The 17,665-nt window shown below is 37.6% G+C and overlaps 1 protein-coding gene, 1 long non-coding RNA gene and 2 pseudogenes across 3 annotated transcripts; all 4 read left to right on the plus strand.

The window, feature by feature from the left end:
- Positions 1–3,088: 3,088 nt before the first annotated feature.
- On the plus strand, positions 3,089–6,153 carry LOC148699041 (uncharacterized). Its single transcript, XR_015953015.1, has 4 exons — positions 3,089–3,186; positions 4,434–4,671; positions 4,769–4,982; positions 5,095–6,153. It is a non-coding gene; the product is annotated as an uncharacterized LOC148699041 (long non-coding RNA).
- Positions 6,154–6,752: 599 nt separating this feature from the next.
- LOC137721591 (U6 spliceosomal RNA) lies at positions 6,753–6,908 on the plus strand (annotated as a pseudogene).
- Positions 6,909–7,100: 192 nt separating this feature from the next.
- On the plus strand, positions 7,101–9,610 carry LOC137721499 (BTB/POZ domain-containing protein At1g01640-like; annotated as a pseudogene). The gene is made up of 4 exons (XR_015962803.1): positions 7,101–7,234; positions 7,335–7,561; positions 8,397–8,603; positions 8,871–9,610. The product of XR_015962803.1 is annotated as a BTB/POZ domain-containing protein At1g01640-like (transcript).
- A 3,233-nt stretch (positions 9,611–12,843) lies between these two features.
- LOC137720352 (serine/threonine-protein phosphatase PP1 isozyme 4) lies at positions 12,844–17,445 on the plus strand. The gene is made up of 4 exons (XM_068459412.2): positions 12,844–13,573; positions 14,677–15,236; positions 15,315–15,536; positions 17,016–17,445. The coding sequence occupies exons 1-3, from the start codon at positions 13,372–13,374 to the stop codon at positions 15,501–15,503; spliced, it is 951 nt and encodes a 316-aa protein (XP_068315513.2). The 5' UTR covers positions 12,844–13,371; the 3' UTR covers positions 15,504–15,536; positions 17,016–17,445.
- Positions 17,446–17,665: the final 220 nt, after the last annotated feature.

Below are 17,665 nucleotides of genomic sequence, written 5' to 3' on the forward strand. Positions count from 1 at the left end.
TCTTATTTTGAATTTTAGGACTTTATGTTCTCCCGGGTTTTTACTATTTAGAATGTGGTCAGAATATTCTCTTTATTTACTAGATTACCATGGACCTCCATCCCCCACCATATGGGCAAATATTAGGAACAGTAGGTTCATCTAGCCACGTCATTGTGCGGCTACACATACAAAAAGAGAATTTTATATAGAGAATTGTTATTAGCATTTCAAAAATCTCATTTTACATTCCAAATATTCTATATTAGGAAAGAAAAATATTTTCTATATTAGAAAAGAAAAATACAAATATAGAATAAGATTTTTAGAATGTCAATAATACTTTCCTTTTATATGTTGCATTCTCTCATCCTCAACATGGTCCAACTCGATTTTCCCTTATTTGTATATGGCTAGTCGGTCATGAGATTTCACCCCTTGTATGGCGATTATGGCCGAGAAGTCTATTATTATAGTTGTCTCACCACAACGTGATTCAATCTGATTTCTTTAAAAGTTCATTTATTTATTAACATTATAGTTTAAGTACATGACATATCAATATTGTTTCTTATTCATATTATAACTCGTGAATTATATCATTACACAATAATATGACCGTTATACTTAAAGATTTCTCGCCTTTTATGATTATATCCAATAATCAGCCTGTTTAAAAACAGCTAAACACCACCTTTAAAGTCTATTAAGATTAAAAAGTCTTCCTAATGGTGGTCCATTTAAAATAGCAGATTTTATTCTCTTTGCTTTCTTTTCCCACTTTTTTTTCCATTTGGTTTGTCTATATATTAAATTCTCTTTGCTTCCTATGGAATTAGATACTTCTTTTTTATATTAATTCTCTTTTCTTTTCCTGGATTTTCACATGGCAACAATATTCCCTCAAAAAAAAAAAAAAAAAAATCCCCCTTCTTACGTAGACAACACAAGATTCCATTCTCATCAACATCATAAGTGAGCCATTTTGCAGGGAACTTTATATAATCCTATCAAAATGTTGTAACTTTCATTGACTTATATATATAATTGTAATTGACACTGGCAAAAGCAAAGTATTATGATTTCATGTATCTTTGGTGCCGCACGGACGTAGCCACCAAAACTGAGGTGGATGAACCATCTAACTAGCTAGCTTGGGATTTGGGAGAGAATTTTGGAGAGCAACTTATATGTAACAGATTTATTGTCATTCGTTATTTGGTGTTTCAGTACATATGACGTAATATTACTAGACCGAGACACCAAAGTAAAAGTAAACTTGTTCTATATGTGAGTCATTTCTCCTGTTTCATGCCTGTCATGGATAATTTATAACTTTGAGCGTGTGTAGTCAAAACCCACTTTACAGCTTAAAATGCTGGTACCTTTGGTAGTTTATTGACCTTCTTTTTGGCCTATGGTAACCAAAACGCCGTGATTTTTGCAGACTATATAATGGGATTTTCATGTCCTCTGCAATTTCTAAAATGCAAGAGATTCTTGTATGTAGAAAATCTGTATTCGTAGCGGTTTTGGTAAGGCACAGAGACAGAGTGGCTGATACTTTCATGTAATTGTCTGCAACAAGCAACTGAGGCAAAGTCGGTTTTTGCATGGCAACTGTCCTATAATATTCCCATGCTACACAATTGAATACTATATGATGGCTCCTTTCAAAATAAAAGAGGCCTTTTGCTAGCCGTCCATTTTCTTATTTTTTCACTTCTTTATTGATCTTGGCTAAAGCCTGAAGGTTAGGTTTGGAGCTGGACCTCCCTTTTCCTCGTAAAGAAAAAGTGTTTATATATCATGTTACTGATACAATTAATCTCACAATGTCACGTGATATTACTAAATATGTATTGCAATATATATACGAATTGACGATTTATTGATATTTTAGGGTATAATATACTAAAGAAAAATGTTTTATTGTGTACATAATTTGGTTAAATCACATAACGGTTTGACAATCACACCAGAAATAAATCTTCCTAGGAATATAATCTCTAGCCAATAGGTTGTGACTTGAACCATATTCACAGAACTTTTGGCAGCCTATAGCTAGGAGCTTTTTTACTTTGAGAAATCTGAATTGCTATGGCAGTTGTACGCATTTGAATTTTATTCTCAGCTTGAGATCTACAAATATTTAATCATTTCTTTTGTGTGTTAAGGAGAAATTGTTAGTAAGAAGCAGTTGATGTTAGATGCTAATTAAGATTCTGGTAAAGAGCATGCAATATATTTATTTTCGGGTTTAGGGTTGCAGTTGTAGATGCCATGCCTGCATGCATATGGAAATTGAAAACCGTGCGTTGCAGATGCCTTTCTTTAAAGTAAAGTTAACTTAGAATTTGTTGCTGACGTGAAAAGAGGAAGCGATCAGAAGTCAGACCACATTATGGAACAAATGACTCCATTTTGCTCGTGGTTTAGGCTGAATATACATAAGGGCTTTTTTAGAGTTGGGGGTTGCAAGGAGTGTGTGGTTCAGTTATTGCTTGAAGTAGGGTGATCTCTTTCTTTTTTTTTTTTTTTTTTCTTTTTTTTTTTTTTAAAGAATAGGTTTTGTTAGATTAGACGTTAGATTAGTCACTGACATAGTTTGAACCCACGTTGTCATGCAAAGACTCAATACTTTTTCACCACTTTAATAAAGAGCCACTTGCCTAGGGTGATCCCTCAATAGATGTTTTGGTTGCCGGGTTCAGCCCTCCAAATTCCAAATGCATAGAAGTTCATATATGAGGACATGTTTTAGTGACAAATTTTGATGTGTCACCAGCATACTGTGATTTGATATTACTAATTATTTATTATAACCAATTTTTATTAATTTTATAGTATGCACCACTAAGTGATAAAGAAAATCAACGGTAGATTTCACATATGTTGGAATATAAGTTGTAATAGTTTTGATACAATTCGTGTCACTAAGTGATATGTATTATTATAGCCTGAATCTATTTCATCGTACATAATTTTTTACCCTACGTCCTTAATATACAACCATGCAATTACAAAACGTGATAAAAATTTGTCAATTGGTCAACGGGCGAGACTTCTTGACGCGGCAAGTCTACGGTCTCTCGTTCTCTCGATCCAAATCCAATGGCTTTCTCTTTCTTCTTGCTCTCTCATTGTTTGCTGCATTTCTTACTCTTGATCAAAGCTTGTGAGTTGACCAACAAAAGATCAAAGCTTGTCAGTTTTCTTTTTTAATTCAGTTCAATAGCCTTTACTTGTTCATATAATCTCTTTCTTTTATAAATCATGCATATTTTTACATTTTTAGTGTCTGGGCTTTGTTAGTTTTGTCCTAATTATTCTTTTGATTTTACATCATTTCGTATTTCATTGAATTAACTTTCTCTAATTCATGGTTTTGAGGTAGATAATGATTCTTGAGCTTTGTTACTGGTTCTTTGTTATATTATATAAGATCGTACAGTTAGAATTTTGTTCTTGCATATATATCTTTAATTTCTTAAGTTGGGTTTCCTTAATTTGTTGTGATCTCATAACACACACACACACATATATATATATATGTTTTTCTTAATTTGTTGTGATCTCATAATATATGTATGTATGTATGTATGTATGTATGTATATTTATCCTACATGGGAAGAGATCTTTATTTTCATTAAAAAATAGGGATTAGTTGTGGGGCCCACACCACATTGAATTTCAATGACCGAGCTGTCTATGTTTCAAGTTGCACCTCATAGATCATCCTTGCAAAATATTAGCCAAATCATAAATATTTGAGACATCTAATTGAGTTAAAAGAAATTGACGAAAACTTTGTTTTGTAAGAAATAATGAAATTTTATCATGATAATTAAATGGGCAAATAGTTTCGGATTGTATTGAATTTTTGCAAGAATGATCTATGAATCGAGACTTACAAAATAAACGGTACGGATCGTTAAGCTCGATGTGGAGTAGGTCCAACAACTAATCCCCATTTTTTGGAAAAAATGAAAATCTTTTCCTATCATGTTTGATTTAAAGTTCCCCATTTTGGTGTTTCTTGGTTTGTGCCTTAAGTTCAATAGTGATCTCAGAAGCGAGTAGCTTCGTAATAATGTTGTTTATGCTGTCAAATAATTGAATGGGAGCATACTAGTATGTGATTGATTTGAATGGATGCATGTATTTATGGCTTTTGAATAATTAGACGATCAATCTAGAGCTTTATTCGTAGAACTTCGTGATACTACTACATTCTACTACAATCACATGACAAGATAATATATAATTAATTTATAGGAGTTTCCACTCCTAATATTACTAATATCTTTTGTGATAAAACTCAACACCTAATAATAGATCATTAAGTTAAAACAATATCGGTTACATCAATGGTGGACCATGTTGGACCTAGAAAGTTTATCAGGATGTCCGTATTCTAAATAGACCAATTCCTACTTGCGGTTGTTTTCAGTTGCCTGGCATATAGCGCCATGAGTGGTGGGATTCGCACAAGCGTGAAAGGATGCATTAATGTGAAACGCGTCACTTTGACGTTGGAGCCGATAGATGAGAACAAAGAGAATGAGACCATAACTAGACATTTGAGGAGTGAGACCCAATTAGCTGCTGTTGGTGGTTGCTTAGATAAGAAGCCAGCTGAAGTTCCTCATGACCTACCATGGCTGAGCTCTGCGGCCTCTAATTTTGAAGTAAATATTTCCTCCAACATCTAATATTCTGTACCTATGCACGTACGCATTTATGGTTGGAGTTAGAATTTTATGTATATATTGTCCGTGCCTGCAGTTAGAATTCGTAGAAACTCCTCATAAATGGATCGGAGGAATGGATCCTGCCCTACTGGACGATATATATAATCAGACGATTTTATACAGCTGCATGGCCGTACTTAAGTCTGGTCTCTGAGTCTGAGATGATGCAGCTCTGTCATTGTTCCACAGAAATTATCCTTGGCCAGCCCAATATATACTTGATCTTAAATCACCTATCAGAATTATCTGTACGTCAGCTTGCTAAAAACCCTAAACCCTACCTAGCTACATCCTGCATGTTGTTTTACAGTTTATATTTTGCCTTAATTAATTAGTAAAATTTACTAAGAAATTTTCCAGGCGAAGAAATTACTACAGAAATATCAACGCAGTTTAAAGCCTGGGAGTGTACCATCACGGAAGCTAATCGAGGGTTTCCTGGCAGTGCCAAATGTTTAGGTTACGTGTTCTTGGGTGACTTAATGGATTTGCGAATGGGAGTATATGTCTCTTGCTTGCTTATAAGGTTAAGTATCCGAACAACGTTTTTCTTCTTAGGGAAGATAATGAATGTGCTACAAATAAGAGATATGCAAGAAGTTTGAGAACCGAACGTGATGACAGGCTTTGGGAACTCTTCAACGACTGTTTTAACTGCATTCCTGTGGCAGCTATTGTAGACGGCTGGTTCATCCCAAAACCCACAATTAATTAGTACCTTAATGTACTAGATACAATTTAGGTTTTCATCTCACTCTCCTCTCTATTTCTGGCCACCAAAGTGCATGAAAAGCTAAAAATGATGTATATTTATCATTTTCCTATAAGTGACAAGGGGCTGGTTTGATATAGGGACTAGACCTGTATTTAAGGATGGGGATTTGCTGAATGAATGATTAATTAAGAAACCTACATATGTTGGAACGAAAACTTCTCTACCTTTTAGTCATTGCATTTGGCTTATAATTGAATCTGGAAGGAAAGCCCCAGAGCACAAAACATTGCGTTAAATTAGAGAATGGAAAATAGAAAAATCACAAATTGCTTATGAAATCGGGAAGTGCAAGAACTGGTGTGGAAGCCAAAGCGTCTTTTAAGCTTTCAGAAAACAACTATGGAGTCAGTGGTCCATGAGAAATTGCCATGCTGCAACATATTTGTCAATGGCTTGAAGATGTTTGGCTACTTCAATGTTCCGATCAGTTCAAAGGAGTGAAAATGTAAAATAAATTGAAACTGTGCTGGGAGTTTAAAAGGGAAGAGGCAGCTTTTCATTTCATTCTTCATAAAAATCCCTACAGGGCTGAAGCTTATACATTCATAGGGTAATGCTATTTACCTTCCTATTTTTACCTCATGCACACTCTTGTTATTTTTATTCATTGATCTTCTTCAATTCACTGATCCAACGGCTGGAAATTGAAGAAATTTGTTTGTCTCGGAAACCTTATATATTATTGTCATTTGTGACCTAATTTGTTCTCACCTATCTAGTTTGAAGAGGTAATTAAAGAAATATACCACTTGGCTACAAATGTATGTTAGATGACATGAAAATCTCATACTCCTTTGGCTACAACTGTATGTTAGATGACATGATAAGGTAACCGAACTCTTGGTTTATCGACTTTCCTTTCTCCCCTGTACAGCAAGCTACTCATTTAATTTGGACGTTCATGAATAGCAACAGATTCAAGATTTTGACCTCAAAGGGTTATGGTATAGGAGTTCCAAGACTTCTTTAGGCGAAAAATAACCGTTGATAATCTGTCTCTTAAAAGTACCATTTCATAGTTTTACACATAAGAAAGGTCTCAAGGCTGAGGAGTGCTGCATGAATTTGTGGGATCTTAGTTGCTTCAGCGGTAACAGATCACTTTCCCTTCCATTGTCTCGAAGAAAAAACCAAATTTCTTAGATCCCGCAAGTCCGTGGAACTCCCCGCCCCTAAAACCGATTACTTAAGAAAGCGCGAGTCCCACATCGGCAGTGGCTTTAAACTCTTTATATTACAGCTTGTCCTCTTGGAGACATCCTATATAATTGGAACGATACAGAAAAGATTAACATGATATAATTTAAATTGAGAAACGAGACCATACACCAGCATCATCAATTAACATTAGCATGGCCTGCGCAAGGTTAACACGCAGAAATTAAGAAGTGAGACTTTTACAAAAACATCATCTAAATTGAGAAATGAGATATGTATGCTAAAAAGTTAATAACTTAAAAAATAAAATTTTCCACCGCTCATATTAAAACACATGGTGTACGATTTGTGTTCCCGTTACAACTAAAAATTTCTCGTATGTTTCATCTAATTGTAACAAAAACATTTTAAAATTGATTATACATTGACTCATTGATCAGTAGGCGAGTCGTTGGTCGTTGCCGCACCCACTCTTGACTCTACCTCTGTCCAATAGCTCTCTCTTCACCTCTCATCCTCTGCGTTTAATTACTTGAAGAGCTGGAGTGATCCCAAGTTGGAAACCTGGTAAGTTTATGCATATTTGTTACAAGTATCTGATTAAACTGCTTTTAATTAACTACTCATTAGCGATTAATTCAAACGTTGATTATGTTGTTGGTATCAGTGCCTGACACTATGACTGGTGGTTTTCGATCAAGCGTCAAGGGGTACACCGTGAAACGCCTCAATTTGGGCGGAGCCACCGTGCCTGAGACAAAAAGTAGCAGTTTGAGTGAGCCCCGAGATGCCGATAGTGCGGATAAGAAACCGTGGGATGGATCTTCGCTTCCGGAGACGAGCCTTGGCGACGGTAAAGTTCCTTGCTTGCCAATGTTGACCTCTGCTGAAAAGGTACGCTAGTCCAGTAAACCACAAAATATAAATGCTTGCCAATGTTAACTGATTTATCTCTTTACATCCGTTTCACTTCTATTAAAAACTCAGGATGGCTTTATGGTTCCTTTTTTATACAATAATACTTGGTTCCTCAAAATTTGGGAAATGAATTCCCCCTCATAAACACTTCTATTAACGGACCTTTGTACTTATAATCGAAACATTACATATTATAGAGATTACATCAAGACTTTTACTATAAAAAAATTCAATAAAATGTGAGATCATCTGGACGGATTGGTATAAATATGATGGTTGGAATCGGTAAAATCATTACAAACAGTCTATCTATTATTGTTGGTTGATTAAACGACAATAGTTTTAATTGATTGATGATCTTTACAGAATGAATTATAACATGAACGTTTCCGATCATAAATGCGAAATTTTACAAATTGGCCACCAAGTATTTTGAGAATTCCATCACAATTTTGCGAAGCCAAAGCATTGTTCTTTTTTAATATTTGTAAAAAAAAAGTTCAATTTCACGCACACAATAGCATCAAATCCCACGCATCAATTTCCATGTTGTGTTCACAAGATTAAGAAAGGAAAATAATATCAACACACTTGTTTCCCCTTTGTACATCCATGTTTGTTTTTGTTTCTTAAATCTCCTTTGACTCATTCAAAAACGAGAAATAAATAAGAATATGAACAAGATAAACCTGTAGAAATCACTTCTCCGAGTCCTAAAAAAATCATTTATGATGATCGATGTCTGGACCTCGTTGATTGGCTTCTCATTTTATCATTTTGTGATATCCTTTTAATTTCCTTTGCTCCTCAGGATCTCAGGGAGGCAAGTAATGCTAAACAAACATCAGAAGGTTTACTCCAAAAAAGGAAATTTGAAACATTAGATTTGGAAGAACTCAATGAAAAGATTGAATACATAAATGGATTTGCCCCTGCATACAGAGATCATACTCCCACTGACATACTACTTCATCCGGGTGACAATGGGCCTCCTTTACCTGCACATAAACTCTTATTGGTATACACTCCATCTCACTCTCAGAATCGAATCCCGATCCTCTGCATTTACAAGTTATGCGGTTTTTGCGTATTTCACAAGATCGACAATGAATTGCATTGGATCGGTATTGATTGCAAATCGTCTAAATGTAGAGGCTCGGAATATGTATCCGATCATGTATCTTCTACTAGTACTTACCGAGTGTGTTTAACTTTGGTGTCTGGACTATGATCCGTAACTTGTACTAGGTCAATTAATCATTGTTATTCTGAGTTCTGACTGTAGGCAACAAGATCGAAAATCTTGAACAATCCAAACACGGAGGGATGCTCCAAAGCTCCAACAAACCAGGTGGACAACATAACACTGCCTGAGTTGAATCACGAAGAGCTCAAGTCTCTCGTGGATTTCCTCTATAATGCGGACCTGCTTATCAAATGAACAAGCATGTCTTCTCCTTGTCAGTCGCAGCGACTAAGTACGGAATACCATACTTGGGCAGATTTTGTGTGCGTCATATGCTCAACTCCCTGAGTTCAGCCAATGCTCTTGATGCTCTGGAGGTTGCGGATGCTTGCTCGTACCAAGCACTGAAGGACAGTGTGCTGGACTACATTGCCATAAACATGAGTGACGTAGTTTTTTCTGTTCAATTTGAGGCCTTCGCACTCAAGAATCCGAAACTAAGCGTGCAGGTTTCAAGGGCATCATTCGAGGGTGAGAAGAAAAAATCGGCGATTAATGTGAAAAAGAATATTAACTCAAGCAGGATTACGGAATTGTTTATGAAGAAAAAGGCAGCTTTTCGTCAGGACAAGTAAGTTTAGGAGTGAGGATACTGATTCTGCATTCCATTCGTTATTTTACCAACCACGATATTATAGTTCATCTTCTGATTGTTCTTAATCAACAAGGTGAAATTTCTGTTGAATTTTGATGGACAATCATTGCCGCCTTCTTCTTAATATTCAATATGTACGGTCGAATTATGAATTTTGATGAAGTTTTGGGTTCATTTGATTTTGCCTGGGAAACAAATTTAGAAGTTTTCGAGAGCCTTTGGCTCGATATCTTGGAGCCCTGCGACACCTCATTTGAAGCCTCTATTGGAGTTGCTCTGACGTTATTTGAAGAAGCTGAAATGGAGGTGACGCTGGGGAAGGGGGAGGGGAAGAGGAGAATTTTGGCTTTACCTTTCTCCCTTTTAAGTTTGTTACCATTAGGTAAATAAAGGGTGAATTGACCAATAACCTTTTCTATTAATGCCACATGAACGCCACATAAGCAGCCACGTCAGCAAATTTAACAGAGTAAACAGATAGCGCCAAAGTAAAGGGAATATCGAGATCAGAGTGTTAAGTAACGAAATTTGAGTTTTAAGGGAGAATGTGAGATTGGTCGAGTTTCAAGAGACATTACCCTTGGAAAAAATAAGCCTAAGTCCAGACAACTACTTTATGATGAGTGCAGGTGGCAATTATGGATGATAACACCTCCGATTTGAAAAACTTGGATCAGAACTGATGAGAACTTAATGCGCTCTTTCCAGATTCTTAAACCAGCCGAGAAAAAAACCAAGTTAATGATGTCAACAAAAATGTAATGATTGCAGTACCAGTGTGACATCTCACATCGCCTAGGGGAGTGATTCTTATATGTATATTTTCATCTCTACCTAGCACGAAGCTTTTTGGGAGCTCACTGACTTCAGGTTTCATAGGAACTCTGAAGTTAAGCGAGTTTGGGTTGGAGCACTCCCAGGATGGGTGACCCATTGGGAAGTTGCTCATGAGTTCCCATAAACAAAACCATGAGGGCGTGGTTGGGGCCCAAAGCGGACAATATCGTGCTACGGTGGAGTCGAGCACAGGATGTAATGGGGGCCCGGGCCGGGATGTGACAATTTGGTATCAGAGCCTAACCCTGGCCGCGTGTGTGCCAACGGGGACGTCAGGGCCCTAAGTGGGGTGGATTATGACATCCCACATTGCTCAGAGGATTGATCCTTATATGTATATTCTTATCTCTACCTAGCACGAGGCCTTTTGGGAGCTCACTGGCTTCGGGTTTCGTAGGAACTTTGAAGTTAAGCGAGTTTGGGTTGGAGCACTCCCAGGATGGGTGACCCATTGGGAAGTTGCTCATGAGTTCCCATAAACAAAACCATGAGGGCGTGGTTGGGGCCCAAAGCGGACAATATCGTGATATGGTGGAGTCGAGCACGGGATGTAATGGGGGCCCGGGCCGGGATGTGACAATTTGGTATCAGAGCCTAACCCTGGCCGCGTGTGTGCCAACGGGGACGTCGGGGCCCTAAGTGGGGTGGATTATGACATCCCACATTGCTCAGGGGAGTGATCCTTATATGTATATTCTCATCTCTACCTAGCACGAGGCCTTTTGGGAGCTCACTGACTTCGGGTTTCATAGGAACTCTGAAGTTAAGCGAGTTTGGGTTGGAGCACTCCCAGGATGGGTGAGCCATTGGGAAGTTGCTCATGAGTTCCCATAAACAAAACCATGAGGGCGTGGTTGGGGCCCAAAGCGGACAATATCGTGCTACGGTGGAGTCGAGCACGGGATGTAATGGGGGCCCGGGCCGGGATGTGACAATTTGGTATCAGAGCCTAACCCTGGCCGCGTGTGTGCCAACGGGGACGTCGGGGCCCTAAGTGGGGTGGATTATGACATCCCACATTGCTCAGGGGAGTGATCCTTATATGTATATTCTCATCTCTACCTAGCACGAGGCCTTTTGGGAGCTCACTGGCTTCGGGTTTCGTAGGAACTCTGAAGTTAAGCGAGTTTGGGCTAGAACACTCCCAGGATAGGTGATCCATTGAGAAGTTGCTCATGAGTTCCCAAAAACAAAACCGTGAGGGTGTGGTCGGGGCCCAAAGCGGACAATATCGTGCTACGGTGGAGTCAAGCCAGGAATGCGATAGGGCCCCGGACCGGGATGTGACAACCAGTGCTCCAGTCTTGAACCAGGTCAGCAGATTATTGTTTGTTGCGCAAACTAGTCATGTTGTCTACCTTATTGTTGTAGTTCTGTTTGCATTTGTGTAAGTGCATGTGCAGGTATATGGGAATATTAATATTTATTACACCGGCTATCGGATTTTGGATTATATCACAGAAGACCTCGGTACAATTAAAATTGAACCATTCATTATATCATATTAGCTCACTCGTTTTGGAGACTCGTCAAACAAATGATTTAATGTTGTTTAGGTCGTGGAGGACGGTTATGAATTCTTCTCCAACAAGCAACTTGTTACCGTGCCCCCAATTTCTGCAGTCAATATATGAATGTAACAATGGTGGTGCGATGATGAATATAAACGAAATCGTATTGTGCATTCCGGCTTCTTGGGTAACAAAGAAATGTACTAGCTTGGCGGTGTCTACAACAGCCTGATAGAGTATGAGTAACTGCCTGTCACGGATATATAAATTGTCAAAGGATTACGTATTGTATCTTGTGTGCTCATACTTGCTGATAAACAACTATCGTCTTTAAGATGTGAATTTGTCATACTTATTGGTAAACAACTATCGTATTTAAGATTTGAATTTGTCATTGTAAATTCTTCAGTGGAGGTAACAAAGGCATCCGTGTTTTTTTTTCTTTCTTTTTTTTAGTAAATCGATATTTTTACATTAGGAAGAGGGGGAGTTCGGTTAAACCACCCAATGAACAACCTAATTTGATATCGAATTCGCCATCAACGAGATTCAAACCTAATACCTTTCATTACCAAGTGAAAACAAATACCACAAGACCGTAGTACTAAGTAGCATCGGTGCTTTTAATGAAGGAATCTAACAATGCTTGGAATGAAAACTTGTCATCCTTTTAGTTTAATTAATGTATGACGAGTTCAATACTTATGACTAAAGACTTGTTTGAAAACTTTTAAAATAACTGAAAGACATTTAGAAAAAAATACTTTTAGATTCCAAAAGTGCATGAAGTACTTAATGCTTATTGCAGGAAGCATTTTAAGTGTTTTTTCATAATTCACTTTTATTTTTAATAAGAACTGGTTCTGAAAATATTTTTACCAAAATTAATATTTCGACAATGTTTTTGGGCCTTAAGTCGTTACCTCCACCAAACTGATTAAACTTTTGTATGGGCTTTGCAACTTGAGGCCATGTTCTTTCCTACCAAATTGTTGACAACTGTGTGGGGTACAAGACAACGACGTCGTCCCCAGCTCTACGCATTCCATTTCATCTCTCAGATTATTATAGGCACCTCCGTCACGTAGGGTTGCAGCCGTCCGCATCCTCAAATCTTTTGACGCTTTCTTCTCCCCAATCAAAAACCCTAATTTTTTATTTCCATTTTGATCCCCATCTTTCTTTTTCTAAAAGATATTTCAGTGCGTCGAGAACACAACGTAAATAGAAAATGTTATATACATTTGGTTGAAAAATTAAAAATGAAAAATTCAACTCATTATATGATTACACTTCTAGTACCGAGCAGTATTTCCGACACACTGAAATACCTCTCTTCTTTCTCTTCCCATTTTCCCACTCTTAATTCCGAGAAAATTCACTTTTTCGCTTTTTTTTTTAATACAAAATTATATTTCCCAAAAAGAAAAAACCACCAACCAAACCCAAAAGGCCAAAATTCGAAAAGAAACCTCCATAACAAAACAGCTCAGTCCAAAGGTAGAAAAGGAGCGACCTTTTTCGCAGTTGGGATTTCTAGGGTTTCTTTCGAGGAGAAATCTGAGCCGTTCGAGGGACGATCTGAGAACCCAACCGAATGGCATCGCAGGGCCAGGGAGGGATGGACCCTGCCGTGCTCGACGACATAATCAAGCGGCTCACGGAGGTCCGATTGGCCAGGCCGGGTAAGCAGGTTCAGCTCTCGGAGGCGGAGATCAAACAGCTCTGTGGCGCTTCCAGGGAAATCTTTCTTCAGCAGCCCAATTTGCTCGAGCTCGAAGCCCCAATCAAAATTTGCGGTAGGGTTTTTAGATACCCACATACATTTCGATATAGTATATAATTTATTTTCCTGAAATTTTTACTGGCACTAAATTCTATTTGAAAATTTTCCCTCTTTTGTGATTTTGCATGTTTTGATGGGTTTTTTGTGTGTGATTTTCTGATTGGTTTTCTTTTATTACTTGTCTGATATGAAATTACTTGTGGGAAATACTGTGGCAGATTAGATTTGAAGTTATTTGCGGTTGATATTGTAGTTTATGGCTTACCCATATTTATTTTTCTGTCGATTATCAAAGTTTTACTTTGAAAGGGAAAACATAAAATATGTTGCAGAAGTAGCTCAGCTTAGCTTTATCAGTGGCAAGCTACATTAGTAAATTATATACATACGGTGAATATGCGTGTTCATTTGCTGGTTATTGATGTTCTACTAAACAAGTGCTCGTTTTTCTTGTACAATGGGTTGATAGTTGTCTTGTATTTAATGTAGTTATGACTAGATTTTGGCTTTTTGATGATGTTATGTGCTGTTTAAGTTGGGGTCAATAACCCATTTCGTGTTAGTTTATTCCCATTTCCTGCAAAAATCTGGATATCCGACTCTAGTGTTTAATTGCTAATACTGCATTCGTAGAAGTAAGAGCTTGGAATTTTAAGTTGCCGAGCTATCATGTGTGTTTCTTTTCATAACTGTTTGTCCAATTTAATTGAAATCCTTGGTGTGCATTGTTCAATATTGTGTGCATTGAAACTATTGGTGTTTTTTTACCTTCATTTGGGGAAATAAGGTTATCATGTAACCATGATAAAACATTGACACAGGTGACTCGGTGCAATCTGAACTTAGGTTTTGTATGACAACAGTATAAGGGTTGAAGATTAAAAAATTATGCATCATACTATGACTGTGATTAGTGAGTGAGTAGATCAGTCAAGGGTTTGGTAGTTAATTATATAAAAAAATTTCCAGATTGTATCTCCAGATAAAGTCGCTAGTTTGCTCACTGTAGCCCATAGGTTTGTGGTTGTTTCGACTATTCTTTTAAGTTCACTGTTATACTTGTCCTTTTGTCCCAGGCTTTACGTTTCTGACCTGAGTTTTCCATTTTATCTACAGGTGACATTCATGGACAATACAGTGACCTTTTAAGGCTATTTGAATATGGTGGTTTTCCTCCCAGTGCAAATTATCTGTTCCTAGGTGACTATGTGGATCGTGGCAAGCAGAGTTTAGAAACAATATGCCTCTTGCTTGCCTATAAAATTAAGTATCCGGAGAACTTCTTTCTGCTGAGAGGAAATCATGAATGTGCTTCTATTAATCGTATCTATGGATTCTATGACGAGTGCAAGCGACGATTTAACGTGAGACTTTGGAAATCCTTCACAGACAGCTTTAACTGCCTTCCTGTGGCAGCTCTTATAGATGACAAAATTTTATGCATGCATGGTGGTCTTTCCCCTGATTTGACAAACTTGGATCAGATCAGAAACTTGACTCGTCCAACTGCTGTTCCTGATACTGGATTGCTTTGCGATTTGCTATGGTCAGATCCTGGTAGAGATGTTAAGGGATGGGGAATGAATGACAGAGGTGTCTCGTATACATTCGGCGCTGATAAGGTGGCAGAATTCTTAATGAAACACGATTTGGACCTTGTTTGTCGTGCTCATCAGGTTAGTGACTATTCTTCTTCCCTTTCGTTCTACTCAAGCTAACTTCGTTTGGAACTGAAACAAGTTCTTTTTCTGTAGGTTGTGGAAGATGGTTATGAGTTCTTTGCGGACAGGCAACTTGTTACAATTTTTTCAGCTCCCAACTACTGTGGTGAGTTTGACAATGCTGGTGCAATGATGAGTGTAGATGAAAACTTAATGTGCTCTTTCCAGATTCTTAAGCCAGCTGAGAAAAAATCCAAGTTCATGATGTCAACAAAAATGTGATGTTGCAATACCACTGCTCCAGTCTTGAACTAGGTCAGCTGATTATTGTTGCATTCACTAGCTCTGTGTGTGTGTGTGTGTCCGTGTCATGTTATCTATGTTATTGGTTTAGTTCTGTTGCATTTGTGTAAGTGAATGTGCAGCTATATGGGAATTATTACTTATTACACTAGCTGGGTGTGAGTGTGCCATGCCATATGCCATCTATGTTATTGCTTTACTTTTTTTAATTTTCCAGATGTGTGAAGGTTCATGTGCACCTATATGTGAATGTTATTAATTATTTGTTATTCTTCTTATCCTTGGAAGGCTTGTGTAGTTTACAAACTCTGTTAATTTATTTATTAATCTATAAATTCAAGCTCCATTGATTTCTTATATGGTCATCAATTAGTTATGTTGTTTATTTTTCCTATTTGTCTTCAAACATTTGGGACCACATTTCTTTAAACATGAAAACCGTGAAGATGCACGTTTGAGGTTTTACTTTGAAAAGGTAGGTTTATTTAATCTTTAGGAATTAACATATCTCAGCAGTTTTTATGCCATTTCACTGGAACCTAATATTTTTTCGGTAAGGGTTCTTTCTCTCCCCTCTCCCCCTCCTCTCAACTTTAGGAGATACATTTTCTAGTGTGACTTGAATTGTTGTCTTTCTTTAAGAACAGAAGCAAAACACTGGCCTTTCAATGAATATAATTTGGATTTCTTTAAGGCACTTTTTGCTTGGCAATATCATTGGATCATGTCTTCATCATTGGTCGTCTAGTGTCAAACTATGTGGTTTGAATAACCTTACAGTTGCTAGTTATCAGTTTGAAGACATTGTTTTGCATGGATCAATGGACGGATGTTCCCCTGCTACAACAAATTGTTTCAGACTTCGTTGTATTGCTAGCTACATGCTTGTTGCCTCATGATCTGGTAGAAGTCATTACTATACTTAGGTCTTACTAGTCAGGACCAAATTTCCTTTCTCAATCATATGGACCAGTAATACTGCCACACATTTCCTATTGAGTTTTAAAATTTAATGAACTTTTCACACTTTCACAATAAATGAACTCACTCGACAATCATTGGTTTAAAAACAAGAAGACATGTTTTATGATATCATTGATCCTGGTTAGTCAGGTCCCAAGTATTGTCCATTACTAAGCAGTAGTATGGTATGAGTGGGTTGTTTTTTACAGTTAAGATGCACATTTTGGGTCGAGCAAACTGAGGTATTGCATAGTGTACTTGGTTTGTAATTTATTGATGCAAGTCATTTTGGCCCTATCTTAATGAGCCCAATTTCAACCCCTTTGATTTTTTACTATTCTGAACAGTGCTCGTAGAAAAGATCCTGTAGTTCCGGCGCTAGCCTTGTGATTATGCAGATTCTTGTTAACTTTGACTTGTTTATCGTGTGTTGACCGATTGCAATGCTAGTCTATGTGCTAATTGCAACACATCAGTCTGTAACTTTCTGCCATTTCCCTCTTTATTTACTTGTTTGTCCTCTTGCAGGCAGTTTTTCCCTTCTTTTGTGGGGCAACTTGGCGGAAAATGAAGGTTGGCCCACCTCAGAACTTTCCTTCATCTCTAGTAGAATCCAAGTACTTAAGCTGGGGAGAAGCTATGGAAGTTGGTTGTTGGGAGAAATACTCTGGAGTCGCCTGAGGCAGAAGCATTTTATATTTCCTCGTTCCCCTTTCTCTGTAATGCGTATTCCGCAACGTTTGTGTACATATAATTTGGTCTGTCGACGCAATGCTGTGCTTTCCATGGAGACCAACAGCAATGGCGTCATTTCACTCCCCAAAGAAGTCTCCAGTTTTCTTAGAGTATTAGCAATATAACTCATTGATTGAACGGTTTGTTAACGACGCTTTAAGCTTACTTTTGGTGTTAAGAAATGGTCAATTGCTACTGGTGGCTCTGTTTGTGTTGCATCTTATTATTTTGGTCAAGGCATCATGAATTTTGTTTTTTCCAATCTTGCTGATTTATATATGGCCGTTAATGTGAAGAAAATATATGGATCACAGTTTGACACGTGCATCTAAACGTTTCTTTTTGGGGGTGTAACGAATTACTTTTGCACGCGTTAGATTGTGATTTGCATTGCATTAAGGAGCCAAACACCCAAATCCTTTAATGGAAAGATAAATTTTTCA

Source organism: Pyrus communis, chromosome 1, assembly GCF_041283825.1.
Source record: "Pyrus communis isolate YQ-2024b chromosome 1, ASM4128382v1, whole genome shotgun sequence".
NCBI lineage: Eukaryota > Viridiplantae > Streptophyta > Magnoliopsida > Rosales > Rosaceae > Pyrus > Pyrus communis.